General features: G+C 44.7%; 1 protein-coding gene across 1 annotated transcript; it reads right to left on the bottom strand.

Moving 5' to 3' along the window:
- On the bottom strand, positions 1-22060 carry GATM (glycine amidinotransferase). Its single transcript, XM_065412240.1, has 9 exons — positions 21992-22060; positions 20000-20218; positions 11416-11611; positions 9346-9536; positions 7240-7377; positions 6791-6955; positions 4832-4895; positions 4594-4710; positions 1-1050 (listed from the first exon to the last, which is right to left on the bottom strand). The coding sequence occupies exons 1-9, from the start codon at positions 22058-22060 to the stop codon at positions 938-940; spliced, it is 1272 nt and encodes a 423-aa protein (XP_065268312.1). The 3' UTR covers positions 1-937.
- Positions 22061-27526: the final 5466 nt, after the last annotated feature.

Raw genomic sequence — 27526 nt, 5'->3', positions numbered from 1 at the left:
ATCAACATTAAAACTGTCTCTCAGCATCATGTGTGCTCTCATTACAGATCCAGCATTTGTTTATCAGCTTTTGTTTATTGAGAAACCATACATTTTATGTAAACACATTCACAAGATGAAACTTGCAGACACAGCATCTCAGGTATCACATTGCACACGTGAAGAGTTAAATAAGAGAACCAGTTACAGCAATATAAAAGTGGTCAGTGAAGCATTATACGTTTGATAAAATACTCTAGAAGAGGAAAACATAGTAGAAACTTTTGGAACAAGGGAGGTAAGTAAAAAAAACAGATTTTTTCAAAGTATAACTGAGGGGATTAATATAATTCTGAAGAATTTCCCTTAATGCTTGTATAATCCAACTAATCTAAAGAGTGTTATACATAATGATGTAATTATCTGGCTCCATGTAAGCTCTGGGTGGTTAAGTCTGTTTTAATAGTATTAAAAATTGTGATATATACACACACACACACACAACACTGAATGGAAAGAAAAATGAATGTTAAACTCGGGTCTAACATTTCTAGCTGCCTTTTTGATAGAATATTAGATAGAGGTAGATGTCTAATATTAGTGGTCAAGCTATTCTAGCAAGAGCCTTAGGTGTATTGTCAAGTTTTTACTTTTGAAGCCATGCTGAAGTGGCTTCACAAACAGAGGAAAATCTTTCAAAAAGCCAGCCAGAAGACCTGTGGTGCTGATGGGAGTAGTTTCAAATGCAGCTGCCTACTATGTATTTAATAAAATCACTTTTTACTTATTAATTTAAAAAAATGAAGAGTGGAGTATCTGTTCAGACCACTGTAAGGGACACCATTGCTTAAGCACTACAGCTCATGCATTTGTTTTAGCAGAAAAGTGGAAGTAAGTTTGTTCATTTCCTATGCTTATTTCACACAAGCTGAACCATGGTTGCTCATCTGGCTGAAGACTAGTCTAAATAAGACTGTAGGGTACCACGGCGGCGAATGTCACATGTCCAGCAATGGAAACCACCTCCCAAGGAATTGGCATGGCGAATATTCACTTTAATTGTCGAAATGCCTGTAAGTGAAAAATATCCATTGGAGAACATAAGAAGAAAAGAAAAAAGATTGACATTAGGCACTGGTTAGAATTTTAAACAATGCTCAGAGGTCGCACACGGCTGCACGTGTCTCGTACAAAATATTTCATACCCATTTGTAAAGAATTCCTCTGCTCAGTACTGACAACTTCTAGCCAAAGTATAGAAAGCTAGGAACATAGTCTGTTTATTCCAGCCACACCCTCAGGCATATACAGTGCTGGGAGCTGAGACATTGTGTGATATGTGTTATAATGTCCTGGTCAAAAAACAAAAAATCAGCCTTTGTTGTAGGAATGTGAAGAATCAGAAAAGCCAGTATACATTTAGGGCTGTTTTCTACAGGTGTCTCAGCATGAGCAATTGGAGTTTAGTAGATACAGAATATGCTCTTTTAAAATAGTGACTTCCTAAAAATCTGATATTCAAAATGTGCTCAGAGCTTACAACACATTTCCTTGGTCCACTGCAAGAGAAAGAGGCAGTTAAACTCATTTCCTGGGAACAAGTCGAGCTTCATTTCATCCCTCATGTCTGAGCTATGGTTCTGCTCACACAAAACACCAAAAGGCAGACTGAGATCAGAGCACAGAAAACTTCTACAGTGTGCATTCTCACACCAGGGATTTCATTAGCTCATGAGTTTGCAGCACTCCGGAGTACTGGCTGCTCAGAAGAGCCGGTTAGGTTGGGTTTTTTCACTGCACCACTATAAAGTAACTGATAGTGAGTTTGTGAACTGGAAATTATTTGTTCTGAGTCCAGCAACTCAGTCAGTAAAGCTTAAGTCTGAAGGATGTATCATTGTTACATCACTGATCTACTAGAGAACATACTCATTTAAAGTGGCACGACGTTTGCTTATAATGTTGTTTGACCATGGGGGCTTGGAACCAGGGTGGGCCGGCAGTCCCCCATCAGCTCCCCTTCACCCTCCCCCAGTGCCTCCTGCCCGTCGGCGGCCCCACGGATCAGCAACTCCCCCCTACCTCCCTGCGCCTCCCGCCTGCAGCAATCAGCTGTTTCCTGATTCTCATACTGAGTCCTGCTCATATGATCTTTGCTAGCATAACTTCATAGAATCATAGGGCTGGAAGGAAACCTGAGAGGTCAGCAAATCCAGCCTCCTTCACCGAGGCAGGACCAAGCAAATCTAGACGATGCCTGATAGTTGCATGTCCAACCTGTTCTTAAAAACAATGATGGGGATTCTGCAACCACCTTTGCAAGCCTATTCCAGGTTTAGCTACCCTTATAGTTAGAAAGTTTTTCCTAAAAACTGACCTAAATTATCCTTGCTGTAGATTAAGCCCATTACTTCTTGTCCTACCTTCAGTGGACATGGAGAACAATTGATCCCTGTCCTCTTTATAACAGCCCTTAACATATCTGAAGACTTATCAGGTCCCCCTTCAGTCGTTTTTTCCCCAAGACTAAATGTGCCTAATTTTTTTAACTTTTTCTCACAGGTTTTCTAAGGGCTAGTCTACACTTACCGGGTAGTTCGACGGCTGCGGATCGAAGTTCCGAGTTCGATTTATCGCGTCTGGTGTGGACGCGATAAATCAAACCAGGAAGTGATCCCCGTCGACTGCGGTACTCCAGCTAGACGAGAGGAGTACCGCGAAGTCGACGGGGGAGCCTGCCTGCCGCGTGTGGACCGCGTCTGAACCGCGGTAAGTTCGAAGTAAGGTATGTCGAATTCAGCTACGTTATTCACGTAGCTGAATTTGCGTACCTTACTTCGACTTGGGGGGTAAGTGTAGACCAAGCCTAAGCCTTTTATCATGTTTGTTGCTCTCCTCTGGACTCTCCAGTTGTAGTGGGGTCAGAATTCACTGATCAAATTGAAGCCTTATTTTCCAGCCCGTTTAACAGAAATTAAACAAAAATACAACATACTGAGAGATGAAAAGACACCCTGACAGCTTAAGTCAAAATGCTGTAGTTTTGTCACAATTAAGAAACCGTGAATGCTACTGCAAGTGCTTTGGGGGATAGGATTAAAATTTAAAATGATCTGGACAAACTGGAGAAATGGTCTGAAGTAAATAAGATGAAATTCAAGGACAAATGCAAAGTACTCCTCTTAGGAAGGAACAATCAGTTGCACACATACAAAATGGGAAATGACTGCCTAGGAAGGAGTACTGCAGAAAGGGTCTGGGGGGTCATAGTGGACCACAAGCTAAATATGAGTCAACAGTGTAACAATGTTGCAAAAAAAGCAAACATCATTCTTGGATGTATTAGCAGCAGTGTTGTAAGCAAGATATGAGAAGTAATTCTTCCGCTCTACTCCGCGCTGATTAGGCCTCAACTGGAGTATTGTGTCCAGTTCTTGGCGCCACATTTCAGGAAAGATGTGAACACACTGGAGAAAGTCCAGAGAAGAACAAAAATTATTAAAAGTCTATAAAATATGACCTATGAGGGAAGATTAAACAAACCCAATTTTTTTCAGTCTGGAGAAGAGAAGACAGAGGGGATATGATAACAATTTTTAAGTACCTAAAAGGTTTTTACAAGGAAGAGGGAGAAAAATTGTTCTCTAACCTCTGAGGATAGGACAAGAAGCAATGGGCTTGAATTTCAGCAAGGGCGGTTTAGCTTGGACATTAGGAAAAACTTCCTGTCAGGGTGGTTAACCACTGGAATAAACTGCCTAGGGAGGTTGTGGAATCTCCATGGTTGGGGATTTTTAAGAGCAGGTTAGACAAACACCTGTCAGGGATGGTCTAGACAATACTTAGTCCTGCCATGAGTGCAGGTGACTGGACTAGATGACCTCTCGAGGTCCCTTCCGGTCCTATGATTCCATGATTAGTTGCCAGCCATCTTCTCACAAGTATAGAATGTGTCTCCAGTGCTTATTGCTAAGATTTAAGTTTCTGCATACCCTTTTTCTATCATGACTGAAGTACTTGGATTCATTGAATCCATCTCTTCTCTGGCAGCAAATTTTCACAGGCTGTTCCCCATCCCCTTCCTAATAAGCAGTATGCAATAAAATTCATTTTAGGTAATTAGTTTGAGTTCTCTTCTCTTCCACGTGCCAGTAGTTGGAGGAATGAACTTTGCCCTGCTACAGAGTTATTCCCAGAAACTGTCACTCCTGTGACAGCTAACGGAGCTGAAATACCTTTGTCAAGTATTCTCAGCTTGTCTGAAAAGAATTCAAAGTATACAGAATGTTTCAAACTGAAACTCTAAAATTTTTAACGGAGTTTGGCTAGAAAGGATAAATAAGGCTATCGAAATGCATTAATGTCAGTTGTGTGCTCATGTTTTTTACAAAAATCTCTTTAACCATATTCATGTAAGTAAGTGGTGTATCGTAAGTAATTAAATGACCAGTTCTCACTCGTGAATTCAGCAGTTAAGAGAGTTCTTTCATTTAAAGGTACAGTGCTATCTATACTGCCTGTTAAGAGTGCAGCCTTCATTCATAGGTACAAACATAACTGACATCTTAAGATAATCCATTTCAACCTTAGAGTGTAAACAAAATCAGGACATACCTAGATTTTCAAACATCTTCTGAATTGGAGTCTCATTGGCATCCACCATCACTCGTTTTTCATCCAGCATTAAGACGTTCATGGAGAGCCATTTCGAAGACATCCATAATGGGTGGTCTAAAAGCATTAAAATGGTTCTCTCAATACTGCAGTTATACATTTTGTATCATTTTTGCCTTACACTCTGAAAACCAGCGTGTCTTTAAAAAGCAGCAGCAGCAGCGTGAACTCAACATACCATCCGGGATAAGTGGCAACGGTGGATAAATCACTGTCCAGCCTGCTTTCTTGAAGAATTCAATCTGAAAGATATTCAATTTAAACACTCAGTATTTTATCACTGCCTCCATGCTCTTTTTCATAGCACACCCTCCCTCACCCCAGTTTACCAAGCCACGACCCTCTCCTCATTCAAGTTCCTTCTACAAATCCACTTTTCATGTAAGCACAATTACGAATTCTTTCAAAGTTTCATCACTAAAGTACGAGCATTCGTTTTTGTGGATTTTGCATACTACAGATATACAGCTTGAGAGAAGAGATTTCATGTAAAAACAATTAGGCCCCACAGATTAAAATGGATTTATGAACGGTGAACGGTATTTCATTGCATATTTTTAGTAGTATTTCTTTTGTGTGTTACTGCACAAAGGACTAGTTATATCAATGAGACTTCTATTTAAGGACATGGAATTTTGCAGAAGAATATACTGCTATTCTTCCTATGAATCATGCTCCACAGAAAACATGGAGCAGGAATAAATTGGTTCCTGGTGCAGCTTATTTAACAAACAGCACCAGTCTATGGGCATCCTAGGGAATAGTTTATTTTTACTACATAATATTTACTCTAACTACACAATGTCTTCCCAAAACAAATGGGACAATTTGGCTAAAGAAAACTCTTGAGATTTGACAGATATTTATTAGTCCAGGACACAGAACGGTGCATGCTGGAGGGTGCTTTGGCAGGATCTCCTTGCTAAAAAGGAGCTCTGCTTCTGTACTACATGGGACTGTGTTATACCATCAATATACTCAGCAGAGTTTTCAGAAACAAAGGACAGACATTCCCAGCAAGTGTACTTACATAAACTGACCAAGCCGCACTGCCTCCTCTTGTGGTCAGCATTATGAGTGAAAAAATCCTGCTCCTTCACCTTCCAGTCTTTGTGTGCACATTCATCTCTAGTACATAGGCTTGGCAGTCTACGCTGCAGGAGACTTTGGGGGTGGGGGGCAGGTGGGGGCCTTCAAATATTGGCAACACATCCTGGTTGTTACTGAGTTTACAGAAGCATTCTAGATTGTAACTCTTTGGGACAGGGGCAGTCTTATCTTTGTTATGTGCCTGTACAGTACCTGGCACAATGGAGTTCTGACTGCAGTCCCCAGGTACTAGCACATTACAAATACGTATGTTATTAAACTGAAGTGTGCCCTCCTTCCCTCTGCCCTTGCACTGGTTAGAAGTATTAACCCCCAATCCCATAAAGTATGTGCTGGGTTTCTACATGTGTTCTGGCTCCTTCCCTTCAAAGTCTTTCTCAGAGTTATTTCACAGCTGAATGGGGAAGAGGTTTCTGAGCTCTCTTCCTACTGGTACAGCTTCAGGAACAGTTGACAGACAAGAGGGCTTTTAGAATAAATACAAAGAAAAAATACTCAGCTGAAGAGCGAAGGGGTCCTTAGCCTCTCTCTCTCTGGACCCAGAAGATGATATAATTAACATGCAAATGCTACAGAAGTAGAATAGCTATTTTAAATATTTGCCTTGAGATTCCATGCTGCCTAATATGCAAGGGGCCACTTTCCTATATTTACAGTCTACCCACATAATAAAAGGGTGACGTTACATGTATCCCACATGTCCTTTCTAAAGGGGGAGGAAGGAGCGGTGCGGGGAGTGAAGAGCTGAACTGGATCATTTTTGTTGTGCTCAGAGGTGGAGTTCCAATGGTAGAGCCAATCAGAATTCAGATTTAAAGTCATACTTCACAGCCACCCAATCACTCTGCAAATCCCTGCTCTCAGATTGACTGAGGGCCTCTAGCAGCTAGAGCACAAGAATTTACATGACTGAAAAAGAACACCACAGTTATGAATCAGCAATTGCACAACAGCCAATTACTCCAGGCAAGCTGACTGCAATATAGTTTTGTTTCTTTTCCGCCCCCACACTTTGTTACTGTCTTACCTGGTGGCACGGGCGATCTGGGTTGGACAGCACAAGACCAGGCCCAATGATGTTAAGCGTGGCATCAATGTGCATAGGGTTAGGATCTTTAAAGGATAAAGTATGAACTCTATATTCTGGTGCAAGATGTCTCCGCATCCACTCAATGCCTGAATTGTTGGTAACCTGGAAATGTGACCGATTGTAGATTTGGTTTTAGCTTTATAAGCTACAACATACCGAACATTTGGTCTTGCTTACTTAAAAAATGCTAATTATTTGATATAGTTATTATAAAAACAGTTTGTGCACTCATTAACAACCTATTGTGTCAGCTATGCTGCGTTCTCATCTTGCACGTCAGACATCCCGTTTATGTAGGATAACTTTCACTGTCAACTATACTGTTTTACATTTAGAGAAATTCAGTAACTAAAATATCGAGAAATTATAGGAAGCAGACTGTCTACCTGGCTTCTCTGCACAAAAATATCTCTTCCAGCTCTAATGAAGTCAGCAGCATCAAAGCATGGCTCAAATTCAGTTGTCACAAATTTTCCCTGAGCAGCCAGTTTATGTCGGTCTTGTACGGAGCAGATGGGGTAATCCTGGTTGTAAGAGAGAAAACAAAGCAAAGCATACATAACAAATTTAGCCTGGTTGAATTACTAGTGGGAAAGCTTTGATGCTATAAGTATGTTGGAGTTCAGAAAATAGCTGTGTTTATATTGATATCTGGCATGTTCCTTGAAGTTAATGTGGTTTTCTTGTTTTTGGAGTGAAAACAAAGTAAGCATGAGTGAAGCTCATTGGCATACAGGTTCAAGTAGCTGGAGTAATCAGCAGTGTATCAAGTGCATTCAGGAACAGGTAGTGCTTTAAATAAAGAAATACAGTCAATTGTTGTATACAAAAAATGGACTGCCCTTGACGGTGATTCTCTCTGGACTGACATTACCAAACTTTGACATAGGATGTGGCTCAGTTAACAAAAAGCTCTTGTGTAACTGTCAGCCTAACAAATTGTTGCATACACTGTGTGAGTAAATACCTTGCAGGCTTAAAAGTCTAACGAAGCTGCACTTTGTGCTTTTGTCACATTTTAGAATGGAGAAGCCACAACTCCCCAGCCCCAAACACACAGTTCTTTAACCTAGAAGGTAAGACCTTCCAAGATTTTTATAACACTTATAGCATCAAAGAGATATGGTACAATTAAAAACAAATGATGTGAAACTACCCAGAATGGGCATCAAAGGGCCAATGCCTTTACTGAAAGATAGAATATACCGCAAGGAACAAAAGAAGCTGAATAAATATGCCTTGAAATATGCTGTAAGGGCTGTCTAACCCTGCTCTGGCAGGCCACTAGCACTGAGAAAGCTCCACCCCACAACCAATCGTACCTACTACAATGAGGCATAAGGTAAAAGATTTCTCTTCTGTAGTCAGCCCCAGAATATTCAGGGCTTTAGATAGCTACCAACACTGAGAGCCAGTATGTAAAACTGACTAGAAATTGGCCTTTGGTGGGGTTTAAGGTAGAAAGAGTCATTGCAGAAAACTTTGAAGGAAAGCAGCTGCACGCTACATTAGCAATTTATAAATAATCTTCACAACATCTCTGCAAGGTAGGGGTCATGTTGTCCTCTTTTTACAGATGAGCAAATCATATAACCATTTGGCTTCTATTCCTCAAAACTACAGGAAGAAAGTCAGAATTGGAAGATGAGGCCACTCAAAATACTTCAAGTTCATTTAAAAAAAATAAAGACAGCTGTAGCAAAATGCCTTCAATGGTCTTTTCTTAATGATTTATAGAGTTATAGCCATTAACCGAATCTGCTAATATGGACACTTTCCACTGACTTCTGCTGTATTGTAACTGCAGTAAAGGAGGGCTTAATTACATCCTAAATTAAGACAGAATTCCTTGAATGTGAGATTTAAGTCATTACACAAAACTCAAAAAGCAAATTATTTCAAAAGTACCAACCAATTTCTTCAGCAAAGAATATTTCGATAAGCTTTTTAATTTTGAACATCTTTCACCTTAATGAACAGAGAAGGGGCCAACGAGTCTTCAGTAAGAGAAAATACAACGGATTATTCTAGCTGGTAAGTGTTAAGGACAAGGCCTGATTCTTTACTCATATCATGCCATATTGTTGTGATTTTAATCAGGTCTGCAGATTTTAGAAGTCTAGATTACTTTTCACCACTTAGGCTATTTTTTACATTTCTCTCCCTTTGGATAATAAAAATACACTGGTTCATTTATTTAGCTATAACCACTGTCAGTTTCACCTCTAGTTCTCACTTAGGGCAGCTCTTGCTACGGAGTTTGGGCTAGGAACACTGCGTGAGAACATTTAAGCCCCATTTAAGCCTCACCAAACCTCCCCACACACCCAACCCAACCCAACAACACTGATTTCTTTTTATTTTCAACATTAAAAGAAATATGTTAATAGTTTTGTAAAGTTTCCCAAACCTAAACTGGAGGCTGAAACTAGCCAACAGAAAATTCTGTGAAAACATCCCCTGATGTTATGAAGACAAGGTGAGAGTGATACCTGGTCATACAGTTCATCAGCCATTGTGGGTTTGGGTGCAGTTGTCCACTTGGCACCCCGGTGGAAGTAGTCTTTGATGACTGGCCTGTATGCTCTGTATTCGAAGAAACGAGCACGCCAAGCCATTGGTGCTTCGATAATTTCATTTCCAACTACCAACAAGATGTCTCTTGGCATGGCAGCATACATACCTACAAGAAAAACAAACAAACACACATTAGAACTAATTAGGCTATTTGGACAGTTATTCCATCCTAGGGATGCATGCCTACAATTAAGACAATCACTGCACTCTTGAATGAACTCACACAGGAAAATGATAAAAGACTGTGGATGGTCGCTTTGTGAAAAGTGTTTACTCTATGTCTGACCTATCAGTCCTCATACTCAAAGGAAACCGGCACAACACTTTCAAAAGACAAGCCTGGAGCTTAAATTCATAACTTTGCTGGACATTAAAATCATGGACTGAACAGAGACAATGGATTTATGGTTTATTACAACAATCTGCAACCCACCAACCCCCTCTTTTTGTCCTATGACTGCAAAGGTGTTAATGGGCCACTCTACCTTGAGTGATCCCTTAGAATACAAGCTAACTACTTACTAAACAATCCTTTCCCAGCAGGGGCGGCTCTAGGCACCAGCAAAGCAAGCAGGTGCTTGGAGTAGCCTATTTGCAGGGGCGGCAGGGATCCAGCATGGGAGCTGAGAACCAACAGGGGGCCCTGGGAGCTGTAGTTCCTTGGTTAGCTCCCTGCCTATAGAGCCAGCCCTGGAGCAGGGAAAGAACTACATTTCCCAGCATTCCCTTGGCCACTACCAACAGGAAAGAGGGGGAGGGAGTGAGGAAGCTAAGACCTCATGCTGCAGCCTGCTGTGAATGGAGAGCTGCACTGTGAGTAGGGATACCATATTTTAACATTCAAAAAATAGGACACTTCACGGGGAAGGAGGGTAGCCCCACCCTGCCACCATCCACTTCCTCTGACTGCCCCCCACAGAAACCCCAACCCATCCAACCCCCCCTGCTCCCTGTCCCCTGATCACCTCCTCCCAGGACCCCTGCCCCAACTGCCGCCCAGGACCCCACCCCCTATCTAAGCCCCACTGATCTTTGTCCCCAACTGCCCCCTCCTGAGACCCCCCCCCCAACTTCTCCCCTAGGACCCCACCCCCTACCCGTCCCCTGACAAACCCCTGGGACTCCCATGCCTATCCAACTGCTGCCTGTCCCCTGACTGCCCCCCCCGAACCCCTGACCCATCTAACCCCTGACCCATCTAACCTCCCCTTCTCCCCACCCCTGACTGCCCCCCCGAACCTCCGCCCCATCCAACCCCCCCTGCTCTCTGTCCCTTGACTGCCCCCCTGGAACTCCCTACCCCTTCTCCAACCCCCTTACTGTGCCACTCAGACCAGCGTGTCGGGGGGGGGGGGGGGACAGCCCAGGGCTGGGGTGGCAGGGGGGGGCAGCGAGGAGCCCAGGGCTGGGACAGGGGGCAGCCAAAATTTGTTTTGCTTGGGGTGGCAAAAAACCTAGAGCCGGCCCTGTTTCCCAGCCCTGAAGCAGAGCTCCGTGTGGCTTGAAAGCATGTCTCTCCTCAACAGAAGTTGGTTGGATAAAAGATATTACCTTACTGCTCTGGGACTGACACAACTACACTGCATGCTACAAACAAGAATGTCTATCATTTGAAAAAAGACAAGATCGTTTAAAAAATAAAAACACTTTTTTTTTAAATTTACTGTTACCACACCTAAAATTACTAGAATTGAAAGATTAGAGTAACATTTCTCTAATCTTTCAGTGTGTTCACTTTCTCCACTGGATGACACTGTGGGCCGTCATTTTTTACTGTTGCCCCTATTTGTGTGGGCTTTCAAACAGCCACAAAGAATTTTTTTTTAAACTATAAAAATTGGAAGGGCAACTCCTGATTATTTTTCCCCGGGGATCTCTCAAAAGCCTGCTATCCCATCCCGCAGTAAAATGGAAAGGATCTACCTCCTTGGACTAGGTGCCCAACAGATACATTGTAAGTACCTCAGCTGGAGAATGCTATTTACCTGTAGACTCAAAGTCAGGTGTTTTATATTTGACTGACCAGTCAATTGGCTCAGGCCTCTTGACAATTACTCCTTCCATTTTCAGAATATTGCACATTTCTTCAATTTCAGCAATAGCCTTTTTTAAGTGATCTCTGGGGAAGCTCTGTCCTCCAAACTTCTGATAGAATTCCCAGTTCTTTTCATACGTGTTGGCCTGAAAATAAAAGACGACAGAGAAGTGGCCATAATAACACTGTGATATCTGGTTATACTTTATACCAGGGGTGAACAAATTTTTTGGCCCGAGGGCCACACTGGGGTTGCAAAACTGTATGGAGGGCTGGGTAGGGAAGGCTGTGCCTCCCCAAACAGCCTGGCCCCCGCCCACTATCTGACCCCTCCCACTTCCTGTCCCCTGACTGCCCCCCTCAGAACCCCTGACCCATCCCCACACCCCCGCTCCTCGTCTCCTAACCGCCCCCTCCCGGGACTCCTTGTCCCCTAACCGTCCCCAGGACCCCACCCCCTATCCAACCCCTCCTGCTCCCAGTCCCCTGACTGCTCTGACCCCTATCCACACCCCCACCCCCTGACAGGCCCCCCGGGACTCCCACGCTTATTCAACCACCCCGTCCCCTGACTGTCCCCCAGCCCCCTTACCATGCTGCTCAGAGCAGCATGTCTGGCAGCCGCGCCGCCCGGCCAGAGGCAGACACACTGCCATGCTGCTTGGCGGGAGCGCGCAACCCCACCGCCCATAGCGCTACCCGCGCGGTGGCATGGCTGCAGGGGAGGGGGGCAGCGGGAGAGGCGCCGGGGGCTAGCCTCCCCGGCTGGGAGCTCAAGGGCCAGGCAGGATGGTCCCGCGGGCCAGATGTGGCCTGTGGGTCATAGTTTGCCCACCTCTGCTTTATACAGTGCAGTTGATTGTGGTATTTACACATTACTGTTCTTGTGAAAGGTTTCTCAACCTTGTTCCTCTATTGACTCCACATTCGCCAACTCGTATCCCTCATCTGTGCCTCAAAATGCTTTGCAGCTATTTCTGCAATACTTCAGAGGAGGCACAGAAATAATTGTCAGTGGTTTACAGGACCCTCTAGCATCTAGGGACTCGAGACAAGGGAATAGGAGAAGGCTCATGACTGCAGATAATGCCACTAGGGCAAGAGTTGGCAGCGCTTAAGACGTGTATAATATTTTAAATACTATTCGTGTGTACAATTGATGTGGTTTGTGCATCTATGTTCTATGGCCTGCCATTTGCAGACGTCCGTTCTTGAAAAGCATGTGTGCTTCAGTGAAGACCACTTTTTGGCAATCTGCCTCTGAATGGTCAGTGAGGCGCGTGTCTCAGCCAACAGTTACATCTGTGTCTGGAGTTAAATTTCAGTAGTACATATTGAGAAGGTTCAGACATGCAGAAGATAAATAGCTCCAACACCAGTTACAGTCTGCATGTACCGTCTGCTGCCAAGATTGAGAGATCTACAAATAGCAGAAAGAGACCTGAGAATAAGAGTGGCCTGGAATGTGACAAGAGCACAAATTTCTTCACAACCTGCAAGTTCAGCGTTTATCTTTCAGAGAGAATTTTCGAACTATTTCATCCATTCATCTTACAGCTCTTTATACAGATGTGTCCGTTCCATGTGACCTTATTACTTGTCGCCATAAAAAGAGACCAGTAATCTAAGTAGAGAAATACTTCCCTCTACTCAGAAAGCGTTCCCCTCAGAGTGACCTCCAGAACCAGCAGACTAAGCAATTGCTTAGGGCCTGAGCAGCTCAAGGGACCCACTACTTGCTTTTTATTATAAGAACTTGCCTGTTTGGGGAGAGGAGGGAGGGCAAAAATATTCAGCACCGCACTGGCCTACCTCACTGGTTGTCCTGACTAAAGCCAGATACCAAAGAATAAATAACTCCATCTGTGTGTTATGGCAATCTGAGTTCAGTCCTGACGCTTTCATCCACACCATCTGTTACCATTTTTCATTTTACAAACATCTCTCAACCACATGTCTGAAATCTAAGATTCTCTCAGAGTAGGAGCACCAAGACTGAGGGTTTTGAAAAAATATTCACTCCACTGAAAGAAAGAACATCGTACTGGGGTTCACTTTTCTTTCACATATGCAAACACCTGTGTCTGCCACAGATAGGGGCACTCTGTACAGGTGCAAAAACCAAAGAACTGATTTGAAAAGCTGTAGTGGCAGTTGTGTGTCTGAACAAAGACTTGAACCCTACGTGAGTGCAAAATGAAGTGACTAAGAGCAGACATCCTTCTAAATTGCTTTTTTATGATTACTTAACATTTATTCTCCAGCATTGCCCAAATGCCCATGCCAAGACAGGGGCCTCATTATGCTAGACACTGTGCCAACACACAAGACATGAAACTCCACCCTGACGAGTTTACAGTTTAAGAAGGCCCAACAGACAAACAGTCATACAATGACCTGGAGGGGAAATGCCAGTAGTACAGGTTTTGTTACTTGTTCAACTGACTTACTGTACTTCCCTGTACCCTGTTCACCCCACAGAAATTTTTACTTTAAATTTTCTTTTATTCCATTCAGCCACCCCATCTCATAGTCTCTCACTTCAATACTGAGTGTTATAGACTAGTTCTGTTGATGTTGGGGATTCCAAAAGCGTCCTGAGGGCTGATAGTCGGCTCCTCCAGTGGGGCAGAAGGGGATTTATGCCGATACTTTGGGGAAAGAAAACTGTTCTGGAGGGGGAAGAAGCAGAAGGTTAATTCACTTCCACTTGTCAGACCCAGATTAAGACAGACACTATAGCCATGTGCCTGGAGCCCCTGAGTCTGTGATGATTTTGAAGTCTCTCAGCTTTCATTTTAGAAGGATTGTGTTTCTAGCCCTCATGATGGTGAAGAAAAGATAGAACAGTGATCCTCTGGTCATGTTGTGCAGTGGTGTCTGCGTCAGTCTGCAGACAGCCTGAAACAACAGCTATGAGGTGTGTGAACTGCCCTATTGATCTAACAAGGCTGTTAACTCTGAAACCCACTGCTTGGAGAGGACTCTGCCTATGCAGTAAGGGACTGTATGTATGGGGCCCTCACAGCTGCCAATCCGCTGTGGCTCTTCTGGAGTGGTGTCAGGAGAGGTCGCGCAGAGAGGAGTAGGTGGGCGCTGGGACCTCCCTCCTCTGCACAAGGCTCCAGCTCCCCTGCACACAGGGAACAATGTTCATAGGATACAGGAGCTCCAGTCTACCTGAACAGGAGTGACAGTGAGCCCGCCCTCCTCAACAGTCCCTACCACTGCCTCCCCCAAGGAGCAGCAGGGCCACAGTGGGCAGGGTACAGACTTGAGATGGGGCTGTGACCACACTGCGGGGAATAGGCAATGGTGCCCATTGGAGGCTTGCCAGACTGACTTTAGCCAAGAACGCTCTGCCTGCCTACTTACTCCTGCAATGGACCTATGGCAGTGAAGGAAAAATCCAGCCACTCACAAGGAAGTGTTAAAATTGTATGTGTCCAAACACACCACCCAATTCCCGGGTACGGAAGGGACAGAGGCCTCTGCAGGGCCACCCTGCCCACTGGTTCAAGCAGCTCCTCTTGCTTCCTTTTGTGAGCAAAGCTATTTTCTTCTCCAGGCAAGGTCTGGGTAATCTGATCACCTCTCAGGCTTTACCAGCTGTTCAGAAGACACGTGTTGATCATGTGAAGTGCTCAGCATTCCAATGGAATCCAGTTCAGTTAACAAGACAAGTTTGTCATACAGGATACATGCAAGTTATTTCCAGAGCCACCAAGAATATATCTGGGCACAATGAAGACTAGCCCCTTTCCCCTTTTCCCCTGCTATACATTCAGTCTCACTCTGTTTCCCTCTCTCCCCTTCCCTTGCCAAGAAATAACAGAACAGATCTATGATCGTGGATCACCACACTGATAGCATAATCTGGTTGCAAAACTGGCTTAACCAGCCTAGGAAAGATCACCCAAGTGTAAAGATGATCCTGCAGTGACACACACACCATCCCTGCTGTCAGCGTAGCTGGGGAAAATGGTGCATGGCAGGGATGTCCCTATACCACAGGGACTCTGGGCTGAGATTTCAGTCTCCTATGAAAACTTAGAGCAGTCTGAGGGCTGCTCTGATTGCACAGGGAGAACAGCCAGCAGGGCAGCACCAGAATCAGAGACGAGCAAAGAGCTTTAGACGGTCTTTGCACACCACCCCGACTTGTGCTCTGTGCGTTCTGTTGTACCTGAGAAATTGACCGAGTGCTTTTAGAATGTTTAGGTGCACTTTGCACACTTTTGCATAGTCCTCTGCCTTCTCCCAAAGCTGGCCACAACACTGAGTCCTCTGATACCATCAGGCAGTGCCTGTTCTAGGGATGGGTGATCAGGGCAGCTGTCGTGGGCACCAGCTTCCAGAGGATGCCATCACACCACTGTGCTTTTTCTCCCTCTGCTCTGATTGGCCAGCCATTTTTTCTCAGCTCTGATTGGCCAGCTTCCCCCCTTCCCTCCCCAGCCTCCTTCCTTCTTCCTCCTCCACTGATTGGCCAGCTGAGTGTGGGTTTTGGGAGGCAGGGTGGGTTGGCTCACCCACTAGGTGGCGGGGGGCCCACAAACACATTTTCTGCTCTAGTCAGCAAGCAACACAGCTAGAGCCACTCCTGCCTTCCAGTCCAGTCAGACATTGTTTCCTGTGAGCTACACTGATCTTTATGCTTCTCACAATACAGCCCAAGAAGCAAGAAGTATGGTACCCAGGCAGGACAATCTTAGTAACCATATCAGAGGAACCTGAATAGCTTCTGCCTCCTGAGCTCCTCTGCATCTCCCCTCTTTCACACTCACCCTGGTACTGACAAAGGGTTCACTATTGGACACAACGCATCCCATGAAGTTTTGAATCTTATCCTTCCTGGGAGACTGCGGCCATCTTAAGCACATAGGACCCAGGATTCTGCCTTCCATCAGCAGCCTTGCCTGTTTAAATTTCCCTTCCCTGCTACCAAGTTTGAAATGGAAGAGTAATACTTATGCTAACCATATTACGAGGCAAGTGACATGCAGATGAAGCAGCTATATCTTCTTACTTCTGGCTACGTACATATAAGCTAGGATACTTCAGTAGAGCCTGAAAGAGTCACTGCTATAATGTTAAAAATGTTCCTTGTTGTAGTTTACCAAAATTCTATTAAACTGCCCTATATTTTCTTCACACTGTCAGAACCTGTTTAAAGAGAAGCTCTATCCTTTCTAAGCATCTTGCTACCAGATTTAGTGCTGTCAGAGCCAACATTTGACATCACTTCCTGTGTAGCAAACTGTGGTTTCTAAACGTGGTATTGTGACCTCGCTAATGACTCCAGCTGGAGAAATTTATATTTACTTACTTACCTGATAAGCAGGGGCGGCTCTAGCTTTTTTGCCGCCCCAAGCACAGCAGGCAGGCTGCCTTCAGGAGGTCCCCAGTCCCGCGGATTCGGCGGCATGCCTGCGGGAGGTCCGCCGGTCCTGCGGCTTCGGCGTACCCGCCGCCGAATCCGTGGGACCGGCAAACCTCCCACAGGCATGCCGCCAAAGGCAGCCTGACTGCCGCCCTCGCAGGGACCAGCAGGGCGCCCCCTGTGGCTTGCCGCCCCAAGCACACACTTGGAGTGCTGGTGCCTGGAGCTGCCACTGCTGATAAGCAATAAACGGGGAAGTACATTACTGGTGAAAGTCTATTTTAAATATTCATATTGAGTAAAAAAAGGAATATAATTTAATACGTTTACATCAAATACGTAACTAGATATGAAAGGTAATGTTCTCCAGTTATATGTTCAAACTAGCAATGAAGATTGGAGAGAGAGAGAGAGAGAGAGAGAGAGAGAGAGAGAGAGAGACATTCCATAAAGAGGAAAGAGACTCATGTCAAAATAATGCAGAAGCTTGTTAATACAATATTTTATAATTAGCACAAAGTGAAATCTTTCTTCTCTACTTAATAAAGATATATCAGAGAGCTGTAACAAGGCCTCTTTACTAAGAATTCATTTTTTTCACAAAATATTTACTAGCATATGCTGAAGTACAAAATACTTGTATAGTTCAAATATTAGTTTAAAACTGAATTACCACACACCACCACATTCAGGATGTGAGGGTTTTTTGTTTTGTTTTGTTTTTTTAAGTTCACAAAGGATCTCCCTGTCATTAGTGTGAATTAGCAAATCTGTCGGATTACACTTCTAACGCTATCCCAAATGTGGCACTGATGCTTATGGAGATCCTTCCACATGCTTTATACCACCCAGACGCTCAGTCAGTGCCAACTCTAATTATATTCATCTCAGACATGTAATGGTACCATGCTTCTATTCATTCTTTCCTCCTTCTTATGCCATGCACATCATTTACAGATTACAGCCAAAAGACTGGCGTGAGTGCCAAAAGCAAGCCTCACGAATTGCAATAGGATACAGTGACTGCAGCCATGGTTTATTGCATAACTATTTCAAATAAGTAGTTTGCATGAATATTTGAGACACAATATATCATCAGCTGAACTGCAGTGAGGAAAGAGAAACTATAGAAGCAAAATACATGTGCGTAAATGTGTCTTACTTGGAGTTCTGTATTCGCTCACTAGACGTGTTCCAGATACTCTTGCAGTTTTCCCAAGTGGGTTATTGTCTTCCCTTTGCAGAGTAGTCTTATTACACTATACTGTAAATTTATTGAAGGTAGCAGTGTTATGAAAGTTGCCTATGTTCTATGAGAACTTGTTTAAATACACGGAACTATGAGGCTTTTCAGAATATCAGGCCAATGAATGCTTCCAACAACATACAGTATGTATGTCTGCACTTCCTCCAGAGAATTTAGTACTTTAACCAAAGATGTGACATTTTTGAGTTAAGGGTGAAATTCTATACTTGAGATACCTCACTATGCTATAGATATTGCAGCTGACACAGGGAGCAAATTGTTAACTAAAACTAAATGCTCAAGCAAACACTAGAACTGGGTTAAAATGTAGTAGTAACAATAGCACGTTTTTAATATTTACCAGCCTTAGAAATACAGTAGTTTTAATGAAGTTAAGGGGATTTGGCAAGTGTTGAGAGGGTAGAATTTTGCCCATAATATCAGAAGTCAGCAACAAAAGGGCACAAAGAAAAGTTTCTTTTACATTATAAATAGCATGTTCTGATTTCCTTCTTTTCCTGGAAGACTGGTAATCTTTTGGAGAGCCAGAAATGGGATATCGAAGCTGAAGAGCTGGAAGCTGCTGCTCTCCGTGGATGAAATCCAGGCCCCATTCAAGCCAATGGCAACATTTCCATTAACCAGTCAGTGGCGCCAGGGTTTTACCCCAAGCGTCTAAATGATAGGAGGCAGGGGCAGCGAATGAATCTTATGTTTGGAGGTGTGGGAGGAGCATTCTTTACAGTTCTCCTGAAACCTGATGATCTAATCTCTAAACTCCATTTCTGGAAGATTAAAAACCTTTTCATTCCACTTTTAAAATAAGTAAGTGAGCAGAAATCCTGTTAAAAATTTGGCATCTGCAGTAGTTTAATTCCTCTTTTAAAAACATTTCAGTTCATTTGTAATTAATGGAAGATTTTAAACATATACACCAAAAAATAAGTTGAAATAAAGCACCTGAAAAATAGAACTAAATTTGAGAGCCAGGAGTTGGATCAGGTTTGTTCTGCAACCTTAATTCAAAATACACTTGGAAAACAGACGTTTCCATACATTGTTGTATCTACTGTCTGGGATTTCCAGTGATGAGCTTTCTATTCAAATAAAACAATCCTCCTAACTTGCAGCTAGAACTTTATACTCTGTCTCAAAGCCTAGAGTGTCAGTGGCCAGATTGGCTAGGTCTATAAGCCATGCACTCAGCCAGAAGGAGCAGAAGGCAGATGCACCTGCCCAGAAGAACCTTCCTCATCTATGCTTTCCTCTGGCCTAACTTATACTGCAGAAACTACCTTACTAATTCTACTAGGGAGTATGTCAGAACAGAAGTAGGATCAAAACCCAAACCCATACAGCCACAATACTGAACTTTTATGTACACAGTTCTGGATGCTGCCTGAATCCTTATCACATGGCTGTTTTGAAGACAGTACATATAACTCCAGTATGATGCCCTGACTAGTCCAGAATCAGGAAGTAAATGAGAACCTAATTACACTGGGTTATGGTAACAAGCAAGTGGCAATACAGGTGTTTATTCTTAGCACATGCCTTTGGCCAAAGAGCAAATGAGGGTCATCGGTAGAAGAGAAGAAAAAGGTAGCTTTCGAACTTTCTACAACCTTAGTTCATTTCCAGACTGTGCACAAGAGACTTGAATAATGCACATAATAATCAAGCTAATAACTGTCACAATTTTTATCAACTCTAGAATTTGAGTTAAAAAATATGTAGTCGTTCTAGTAGCAGCACTTTGGTTAAACATTGGTATTAAGGTATTTTGAACTCTACTTTTAAACTTATTGTTGTAAACTCTCTATGTATTCATGTACCTGCAAACTAAAAGAAATTTTATACGTAAAAAGGCATTTTGTTTTTTTTCCCCCAATATAAGAATTTTACCTTAACCTCCACAGAAAAAGGAGGGACACAGGCATTTTCAGCTCTCCCCACAATTACTTCCTCCAGGGGGTCCCATTCATTGTATGAGCTGACAGGGCAGTCCTCTGGAACAGGGGCAGTGGCCTTATTGTCATCAACAGCACAGGAATTCTGGGAGGCAGCAGCTGCCTGGGTGCTCTGGAAAGTTCGCTGCACCCATCCTGTAAAGGATCTTCCAAGCTTAAAGGGGGAGGGAGAGGGAAAAAAAATAAACTCTAACACACAACTCTATCACAAAAAGAAGAGGAGAATTAAGTACCCAGTGTATTTTACAGAATATTTTCACTGTACTGTGCTTTACCCAAAAGGCTTTTTACACCATAAAGGCTCTTTATTACAGCTACTCCACTGTAATCTTAAAGGACATTTCACCTTTAAAGAAAAAAAAACACCCATGTTAGACAATGGTTAACTGTTTAATGGTCCAGCTTCAACAGTTACAGCTAATTTGGTTCATAAAGGCAGGAATAGGACTGATGAATGGGGCAAAGTTACCTTTTCAACAGCTGCTATAGTGCCTGTTTCACTAATTCAGATTGTATGTGCACTGCAGAACTGGGGACGACTGGGAATGTAAAGTACTGGGATTTGGGCACAATACAAATAAGGCTTTTCAAAGCTGCAAGTGAAATTGTAGCAAATTAAGCATATTCCATTAATTGTGTTAGTGCCACATCAAAACGTGGACTATTGTAGCTAGAAAACAGAAAGCAAAATTTATAATCTGAAAAACTAGCTCCCCACCCTCCAAAGTTTTACATAGAAACGTCAGTCACATTAGCCTGGACCCTGCATACTAAAATTTAGCTAGCACAATACCTGGCTCTCCTAGATTCCCACTGCCTCTCCCCCACACTCACAGTGCTCTAAGCAATTCCCTAGCCACCTAAACTCCACTAGTTGAACTAGTCCCCTGGATGGATTCCCAGAGCCCCAGCTGTTCACTTACCAGCTGCTGGGAAACACTAGCCAGCCAGCCAGACTATTCCTGCCATAGCAAACACACCAAGTGTGGCAGAGCCTGCGGGGGGCTGCTAATGTTCACACATACCCCATTACAGGGTGGGGGGTCTGGGTGGCTGCTGGATCAGCACAACCCCTCCTCCCTCCTCAGCCCAAGGCACCTTGCAGGGTGGGAATCGGGCTCCCAGCTCCATCGGGCGACAGGGTCATTGCCTTGCTGCTGGTTAAGCCAGGCTGCTCCAAACCAGGTTAGCTCAGTGTAAGGCTCTGGTCCAGGGGGTCTTCTCTCCCTAACCCGAGTAGCTCAGCCCCTGCAGGCAGTGAATGGAAACGGGGCTCTCTGCTCAAGGACCGGGAGACCCAGTGATAACCTGGGGGGCTCCGCCCGACTCCTAAGGGGAGGAAGGAGGCTTCCTCCCAGCCAGAGGGATGCGGCTGGTCTAAGAACCATGAACCGGCTGGGTTCAAGGGGAGCGCTCACTGCTCCTACTATGCGTACCACGCTAGTGCCCCCAATAGCCTGCCCAGAGCCCCCTTTTGCATCCCCCCCCCCAATAGCCCCAGGACAGCTCCATAACCCCTAGTGCATCCTTCTGCACCCCCACCAGAGTCCACAAAGTTCCCCCTTCTGCACCACCAATAACCCCCAGAGCATCCCGAGTAGCCCCCAGTGCACCCTTCTGCACCCCAATAACCCCCATAGCACCCCCAGTAACCCCTAGTGCCCCCTTCTGTACCCCCACCACAGCCCCCAAATGCCCCCTTCTGCACCCCCTATAACCCCACAGGACCCCCAATAACCCCATAGTGCCTCCTTCTACAGCACACCCCCCCCAATAACCTCCACCTATCTCTAGGGCAGCGCCCCCATAGCACCCAGTCTCCGCACACAGCCCACCCAGGGAGCCGCCTCTGCATCCCCAGCTCACACCCTGCACCGCGCTCCCCGGACTCCGCACTGCAGCAGGGGTGGGCGGGCTCGGTACCCACCTGGGACCCGATGTAATGCGCCGCCTCGGCCCCCCTGCTCCCTCCGCGCAGGCACCGCACTCGCAGCATCGCTCCGGAGCTGGCAGCAGAAACGACCCCAGCCCTTGCGCAGCACCCAGCGAGGGACCGAGCCGCTCCCCCCCGGCCCTTATATCAGCTCCCCCAGCCCCCCGCCTCCCGCTCCCTCCCTATTGGCTGCCGCAGGGCCGGCGGGCAGAGCGGCCCCCGGCTCCTTCCCTTTGTGCAGCCGGGCTGCAGAGGGGGAGCAAAATTAACCGGGGAGAGGAGGGTGCAGAAGTGGCTGTTCCAACCTTCCCTGCCAGTCCCAGTGCACATCCCTTTAGCCGAAGCACTAACAGAACCCTCTCCTTAGTCACTAGGGTTTCGGGTGCTTGGTGCTGTCCCAAGATGAAACGTAGCCCCTGTGATCAATGTTATCCAGCCCCTTTTCAATCCCTATTGTTTCTCTGGATGGTATCTTCCCCACAGCTTGATTGACAATACATTGGTTTGTTTCACTTCAACTAATATGTCCTGGCCAAATATTTTGATATGGGGGGGGGGGGGGAGGAGAGGAGGAACCTCTGGTCTGTTGTCACTCTGCTCCTCTTTGCAATTTCATACACTTTCCATAGTCTCTCATTCTAGTCTCTACCTGATCAGCTAATACCAGTGCTCTTAATTAGAGCTGTCATGGATAATGGAGGATTCTGAGATTTCAAATCTATTTGTTTTTGTTCTAATTAGGAACAAAACCGGAAAAGGCTGTAATGCTCTGCAAAAGAAAATTCGGGGGGGGGGGGGAAGAGAACTATTTTGGATTGATCTAAAGTTTTCATTTTGACAACACTGAAACATCATTTTGATTTCTACTTTACATCATACTATAAACAATACAAAAGTAAATGATTTCAAAACAAAAAGTTGTTTCAAAGGGAAAAATGGAAATGTTTCATTCCAAGAGTGTCAGGAAGTTTTGACACCATTAGAACTTTCTCTGACGGAAACAAAGTTTTGGAAAAATCAACACAATTTCACAAAGCTTTTTGATTTCAACAGAACTGCATTCTCTAACATAGAACTGTTCCCTCAAAGTTTTTCCCTCCAGCTCTCCATTTAGTCTCGTCACCTATAATTCTCACCTGACCTGATGACATTCTTTTGGAGTTCCTCACTCTTCAACTTTACACAAGACAAGTTAAATTTTAAATTAATTTGTTTTTGCCTTCCAGAAGAAAAGATCAGATATGGTAAAAATGGTTTTTCCCCCATGTTATTTTGTAAAATTACACCTCTACCCCGATATAACGCGACCCGATATAACACAAATTCAGATATAACGTGGTAAAGCAGTGCTACGGGGGGGGGGGGGAGGGGGGCTGCATGCTCCGGTGGATCAAAGCAAGTTCGATATAACACGGTTTCACCTATAATGCAGTAAGATTTTTTGGCTCCCGAGGACAGCATTATATCGGGGTAGAGGTGTAGTATGAATCTCCATCCTTCTCTCACTCTTAATCCCTTGACGGTGCCTCTTATTTACCTGGGCATGACCTAATACATGTTCCCTCCACTCTATGCCCTCATGTCTCTCCTAAGCCTCATCCACACTATAAAATGTTACCTCGTTGGGACATGGTTATGAAGAAATGAGTTTGCTGATGTGATACTCATATTTAGTCCTGCCTTGAGTCCAGGGAACTGGACTAGATGACCTCTCTAGGTCCCTTCCAGTCCTATGATTCTATGATACTGACCATGACCTAGGCCCCAATTCAGCAGAGCACTTAACCACGAGTAGTCCCTTGAAGTCAATGGCCATGTCAACACTAGGAAAAAAGTTAACATACATTAAAAATACATCTAATATGTTAAAATCCTAGCACAAATAAATCAGTTGTAGTTTTAGGATGTGCTAGCTCAGGGGTCAGCAACATTTGGCATGCAGCTCGCCAGGGTAAGCACCCTGGCGGGCCGGGCCAGTTTATTTACCTGCTGATGCAGCAGGTTCGACCGATCGTGGCCCCCACTCGCCGCGGTTCGCCGTCCTGGGCCAATGGGGGGGGGCGAGGGATGTGCTGGCCGCGGCTTCCCGCTGCCCCCATTGGCCCGGGACGGCAAACCGCGGCCAGTGGGGGCCGCGATCGACCGAACCTGCCGCGTCAGCAGGTAAATAAACTGGCCCGGCCCGCCAGGGTGCTTACCCTGGCGAGCCGCATGCCAAACGTTGCCGACCCCTGTGCTAGCTAATCAAGGTAACAATTTACCTCCACCAGATACTGTGTTAAAGCTACAATTTGCCTTGTCAGCACTAGGACTTTAACATCACATCACACCTTTTTCCTAGTGAAGAAAGGGCCAATGGGATTGCTCCCTTCACATATTTTAAGTACTGTGCTGAACTGGGGCCTTAGTGATCATTATAGACTAAAGCAAATGACATTCAGCTTTGCAACAGCTAAATAAGATCCAATACTGCTTGGACCAAGGTTTAGTCATTTTTAGCTGGCATGACACTGACCTTTTGTCCTGCCCCATACCAACTGCTAAACTGCATTCTGCATCCCATCTAATTCTATATCACAATTAATCAATAATCACCTTTTCTCAGGCTCTATCTTTTCTGCTTCCAAAAGGCTATTCTTCCCACTAGCTTCAAAAAATCCTTTTCTTGTTCTTGCTTTCTGTCCCAGTTACCAATCAATTTCCTTTCTCCAGTTCATTTCTAGAATCTAAGTTTATTCTGTGTGTTCTCAAGTTTTTAGATTTTTCATCCTTCCCAATTCAGTCTTTGCTCAGGTCATTTTACTTAGATAGCCCCTTTTAAAGGAATTAATGATTGGCTTGCGGTTAAATCCAAAGGTCTCTTTTCTTTTCATGTCTTTCCTGACTTATCAGCTACTTTTGGAACTTTGGATCACTCTTTATCAACTTGGTATAGGTAGTTTTTCTGACTCAGCACTGCAGTATTTCTTCTCCTACTTACTGTGTTTGTCTTTAATGGAAGACAATCCTGGCCAACTTCTTGAAGTGGTGCTTTTTTGAATCCTGTACACTTTCCCCTATATACTTTCCTGCTGAGTGACATTTTTCTACTCACCATCTATAGTAATGGCGCTTTCTCTTGCCCATGTCTCAGAATTCTGTCTTGCCTTCACTTCCTCTTGGATGAAAGCTAATCTTAATGTAAGTGTGGCCAAGACAGAAATCTTTTTATTTCCCCTCCTAATTGTCTCTCTTAGGTCCTAACTTTGCAACCTTACATTCACACGGAGTAGCATTTACCTGCAAAAGTAATCCCACTATCCTAAATGACACTACTCATATGAAGAAATATTAAAGATTGCAGAATTGGGCCCTCTTTGGGCCATGCACTTGTGCCTTGATACTTGTAATGCTATCTACAGTGTACTCTATTCATATCCCTACAATCTTTCCTTCACTTCACTGGCTTCCAGGACACTTCAAAAATCTCACCCTTCAACTTAATGCTATCACAGGAACCAGTCACTCTTGTATTTCTTTGCTCATCACTCCCTACATTCCTTCATACCTCCCTCCAACAGACGAGACCCGCATTAGAACATGGGCCTTTATTTAATGTTCCTTAAAGTCAATGGTAATTCTTCTATTGACTTCCAGGGGCATTGGATCAAGCTCATAGTACTCTAGAAGGCCATTCCTCCCAGTATACTCTTATGCACAGAGGAGAGATTCTACCTGTTTGTATGATTATACCCTCCTTGCCTCCCCTGCCTCTTGCACAATAAAGGCTTGATCCTACACCCTTGAAGACAATGGAAGTTTTGCCATCTACTCCATTGGGAGTAAGAAAGAGCCCTAACACACAGGGCTGGCTCCAGGCACCAGCTTGGCAAGCAGGTGCTTGGGGCGGCCACTCCAGAGAGTGGCAGCAGGTCCAGCTATTTGGCGGCAATTCGGCGGACGGTCCCTCACTCCCGCTCGGAGCGAAGGACCTCCCACCGAATTGCTGCTGCAGATCGCAATCGCGATCACGGCTTTTTTTTTTTTTGGGGGGGCTGCTTGGGGCGGCCAAAACCCTGGAGCCGGCCCTGCTAACACAGCAAAAAGCAGGACTATCCCCATATATAAAACTGGCTTTATAATCACAAAGGTAACTGGAAGCTGGATAAGACGGAAGCTCTAGAACTTTTTAATTTTAGAGAATTTGAGTGAATCAATTCTATTTACTTTTATGTTCCCTTCAGGTGCCTTAGAGACTGTTGCTCTTTAGGACAAGAAGTATTCCTTCTTTCCAGGTTGGAAAGTGCCTATTGTGGAAGCTATTATAAATTGGTATTTTTTTTAACAACTTCTATAACTATTACTAGGACTTGACAGGTTAATCCCTTTTTCCACCTCCAAATGCTGGGTCAGATGCTTGTGAGCTACAGGTGTTGTTCCTTACCTATAATTCTGCAATTTAATCCACAAAGATGTATTGAACCGTTTGCAGGAACAAGGTTCAGATTCTAAGGCTTATTTTAAAAAGACAAGAGAGGAAAGCAATTGCAGTTAAAATATAAATGAGAACAGCTCAATCCTGCTCTGACTGAAGTCAATGGCAAAACTCCCATTGACTTCCATGGGAGCAAGATTGGGTCTTCAGAGTCTGATCCAAACACTTAAATGCATACATGACTTGATTCAGGAGTAGTCCATTCAAAAAATATGCATGTGCTTAAACGTTTGCAGGCTCAGGCCCTAAATCTGTCCTGTTTTATCTCAAAGTTTTGGTTTGTTTAGTTTGTTGTATTCTAATCACTTCCCCTCCCCACACCCCAATTCTGTCAGAAATAAAAGCTTCTAAGGGCAGTTAGTAGCCACCCCTATATTTAGGTTTCCTAAAAGATTTTCAGTGCCTTCATGGTTTGCATGAACTTGAAGTTTGGCAGCAGGATAATCCTGGGGTCAGGGAGGTCACTTTTACTTTCCCCATGAAAAATCTGTTGATATTTAGACAAATTATAAGATATCAAAAATTGTCACGCCCAGGGCCAGTGCAAGGAATTTTCGCGCCCTAGGCGAAACTTCCACCTTGCGCCCCCCCCACCCCTGTGGCAGCTCCCCCCCTCCGCCCTGAGGCACACCCCCCCCCCCGTGGCAGCTCCCCCCCCCGCCCCGGGGAGCCGTGCGGCAGCTCCCCACCCCAGCTCACCTCTGCTCCGCCTCCTCCCCGAGCACGCTGCCCCCGCTCTAATTCTCCTCCCCTCCCAGGCTTGCGGCGCCAAACAGCTAATTGGCACCACAAGCCTGGGAGGCGGGAGAAGTGGAGCGGCCGCTGCGCTGGGAGAGGGAGTCTGAGCCGCACGTGTCAGCGCGCCGCCAGCAGCCCAGCCCAGGAACGCTGTAAAAAAAAATTGGGGACACCGCTTTTTGGCGCCCTCAAATCTTGGTGCCCTAGGCAACCGCCTAGTTTGCCTTAATGGTAGCACCGACCCTGGTCACGCCCCTATGTTTTGCTCAGTAGAACTTGCTAGAAGCTGACCACTAAAATCCTTGAATATTCTATCA

Source organism: Emys orbicularis, chromosome 10 (genome assembly GCF_028017835.1).
Source record: "Emys orbicularis isolate rEmyOrb1 chromosome 10, rEmyOrb1.hap1, whole genome shotgun sequence".
In the NCBI taxonomy this organism is placed as follows: domain Eukaryota; kingdom Metazoa; phylum Chordata; order Testudines; family Emydidae; genus Emys; species Emys orbicularis.
The sequence above is the reverse complement of the archived record's forward strand: the minus strand, read 5'-3'. Positions and strand labels throughout refer to the sequence as shown.

Coding starts and splice junctions, on each gene's coding strand:
- GATM (XM_065412240.1), bottom strand. CDS start 22,060: ATGCTGCGAGTGCGGTGCCTGCGCGGAGGGAGCAGGGGGGCCGAGGCG. Junction 20,219..21,991: donor CGCATTACATCGGGTCCCAG/GTGGGTACCGAG, acceptor TCCCCCTTTAAG/CTTGGAAGATCCTTTACAGG. Junction 11,612..19,999: donor CTTTTTCTGTGGAGGTTAAG/GTAAAATTCTTA, acceptor TTTTATTTTCAG/GCCAACACGTATGAAAAGAA.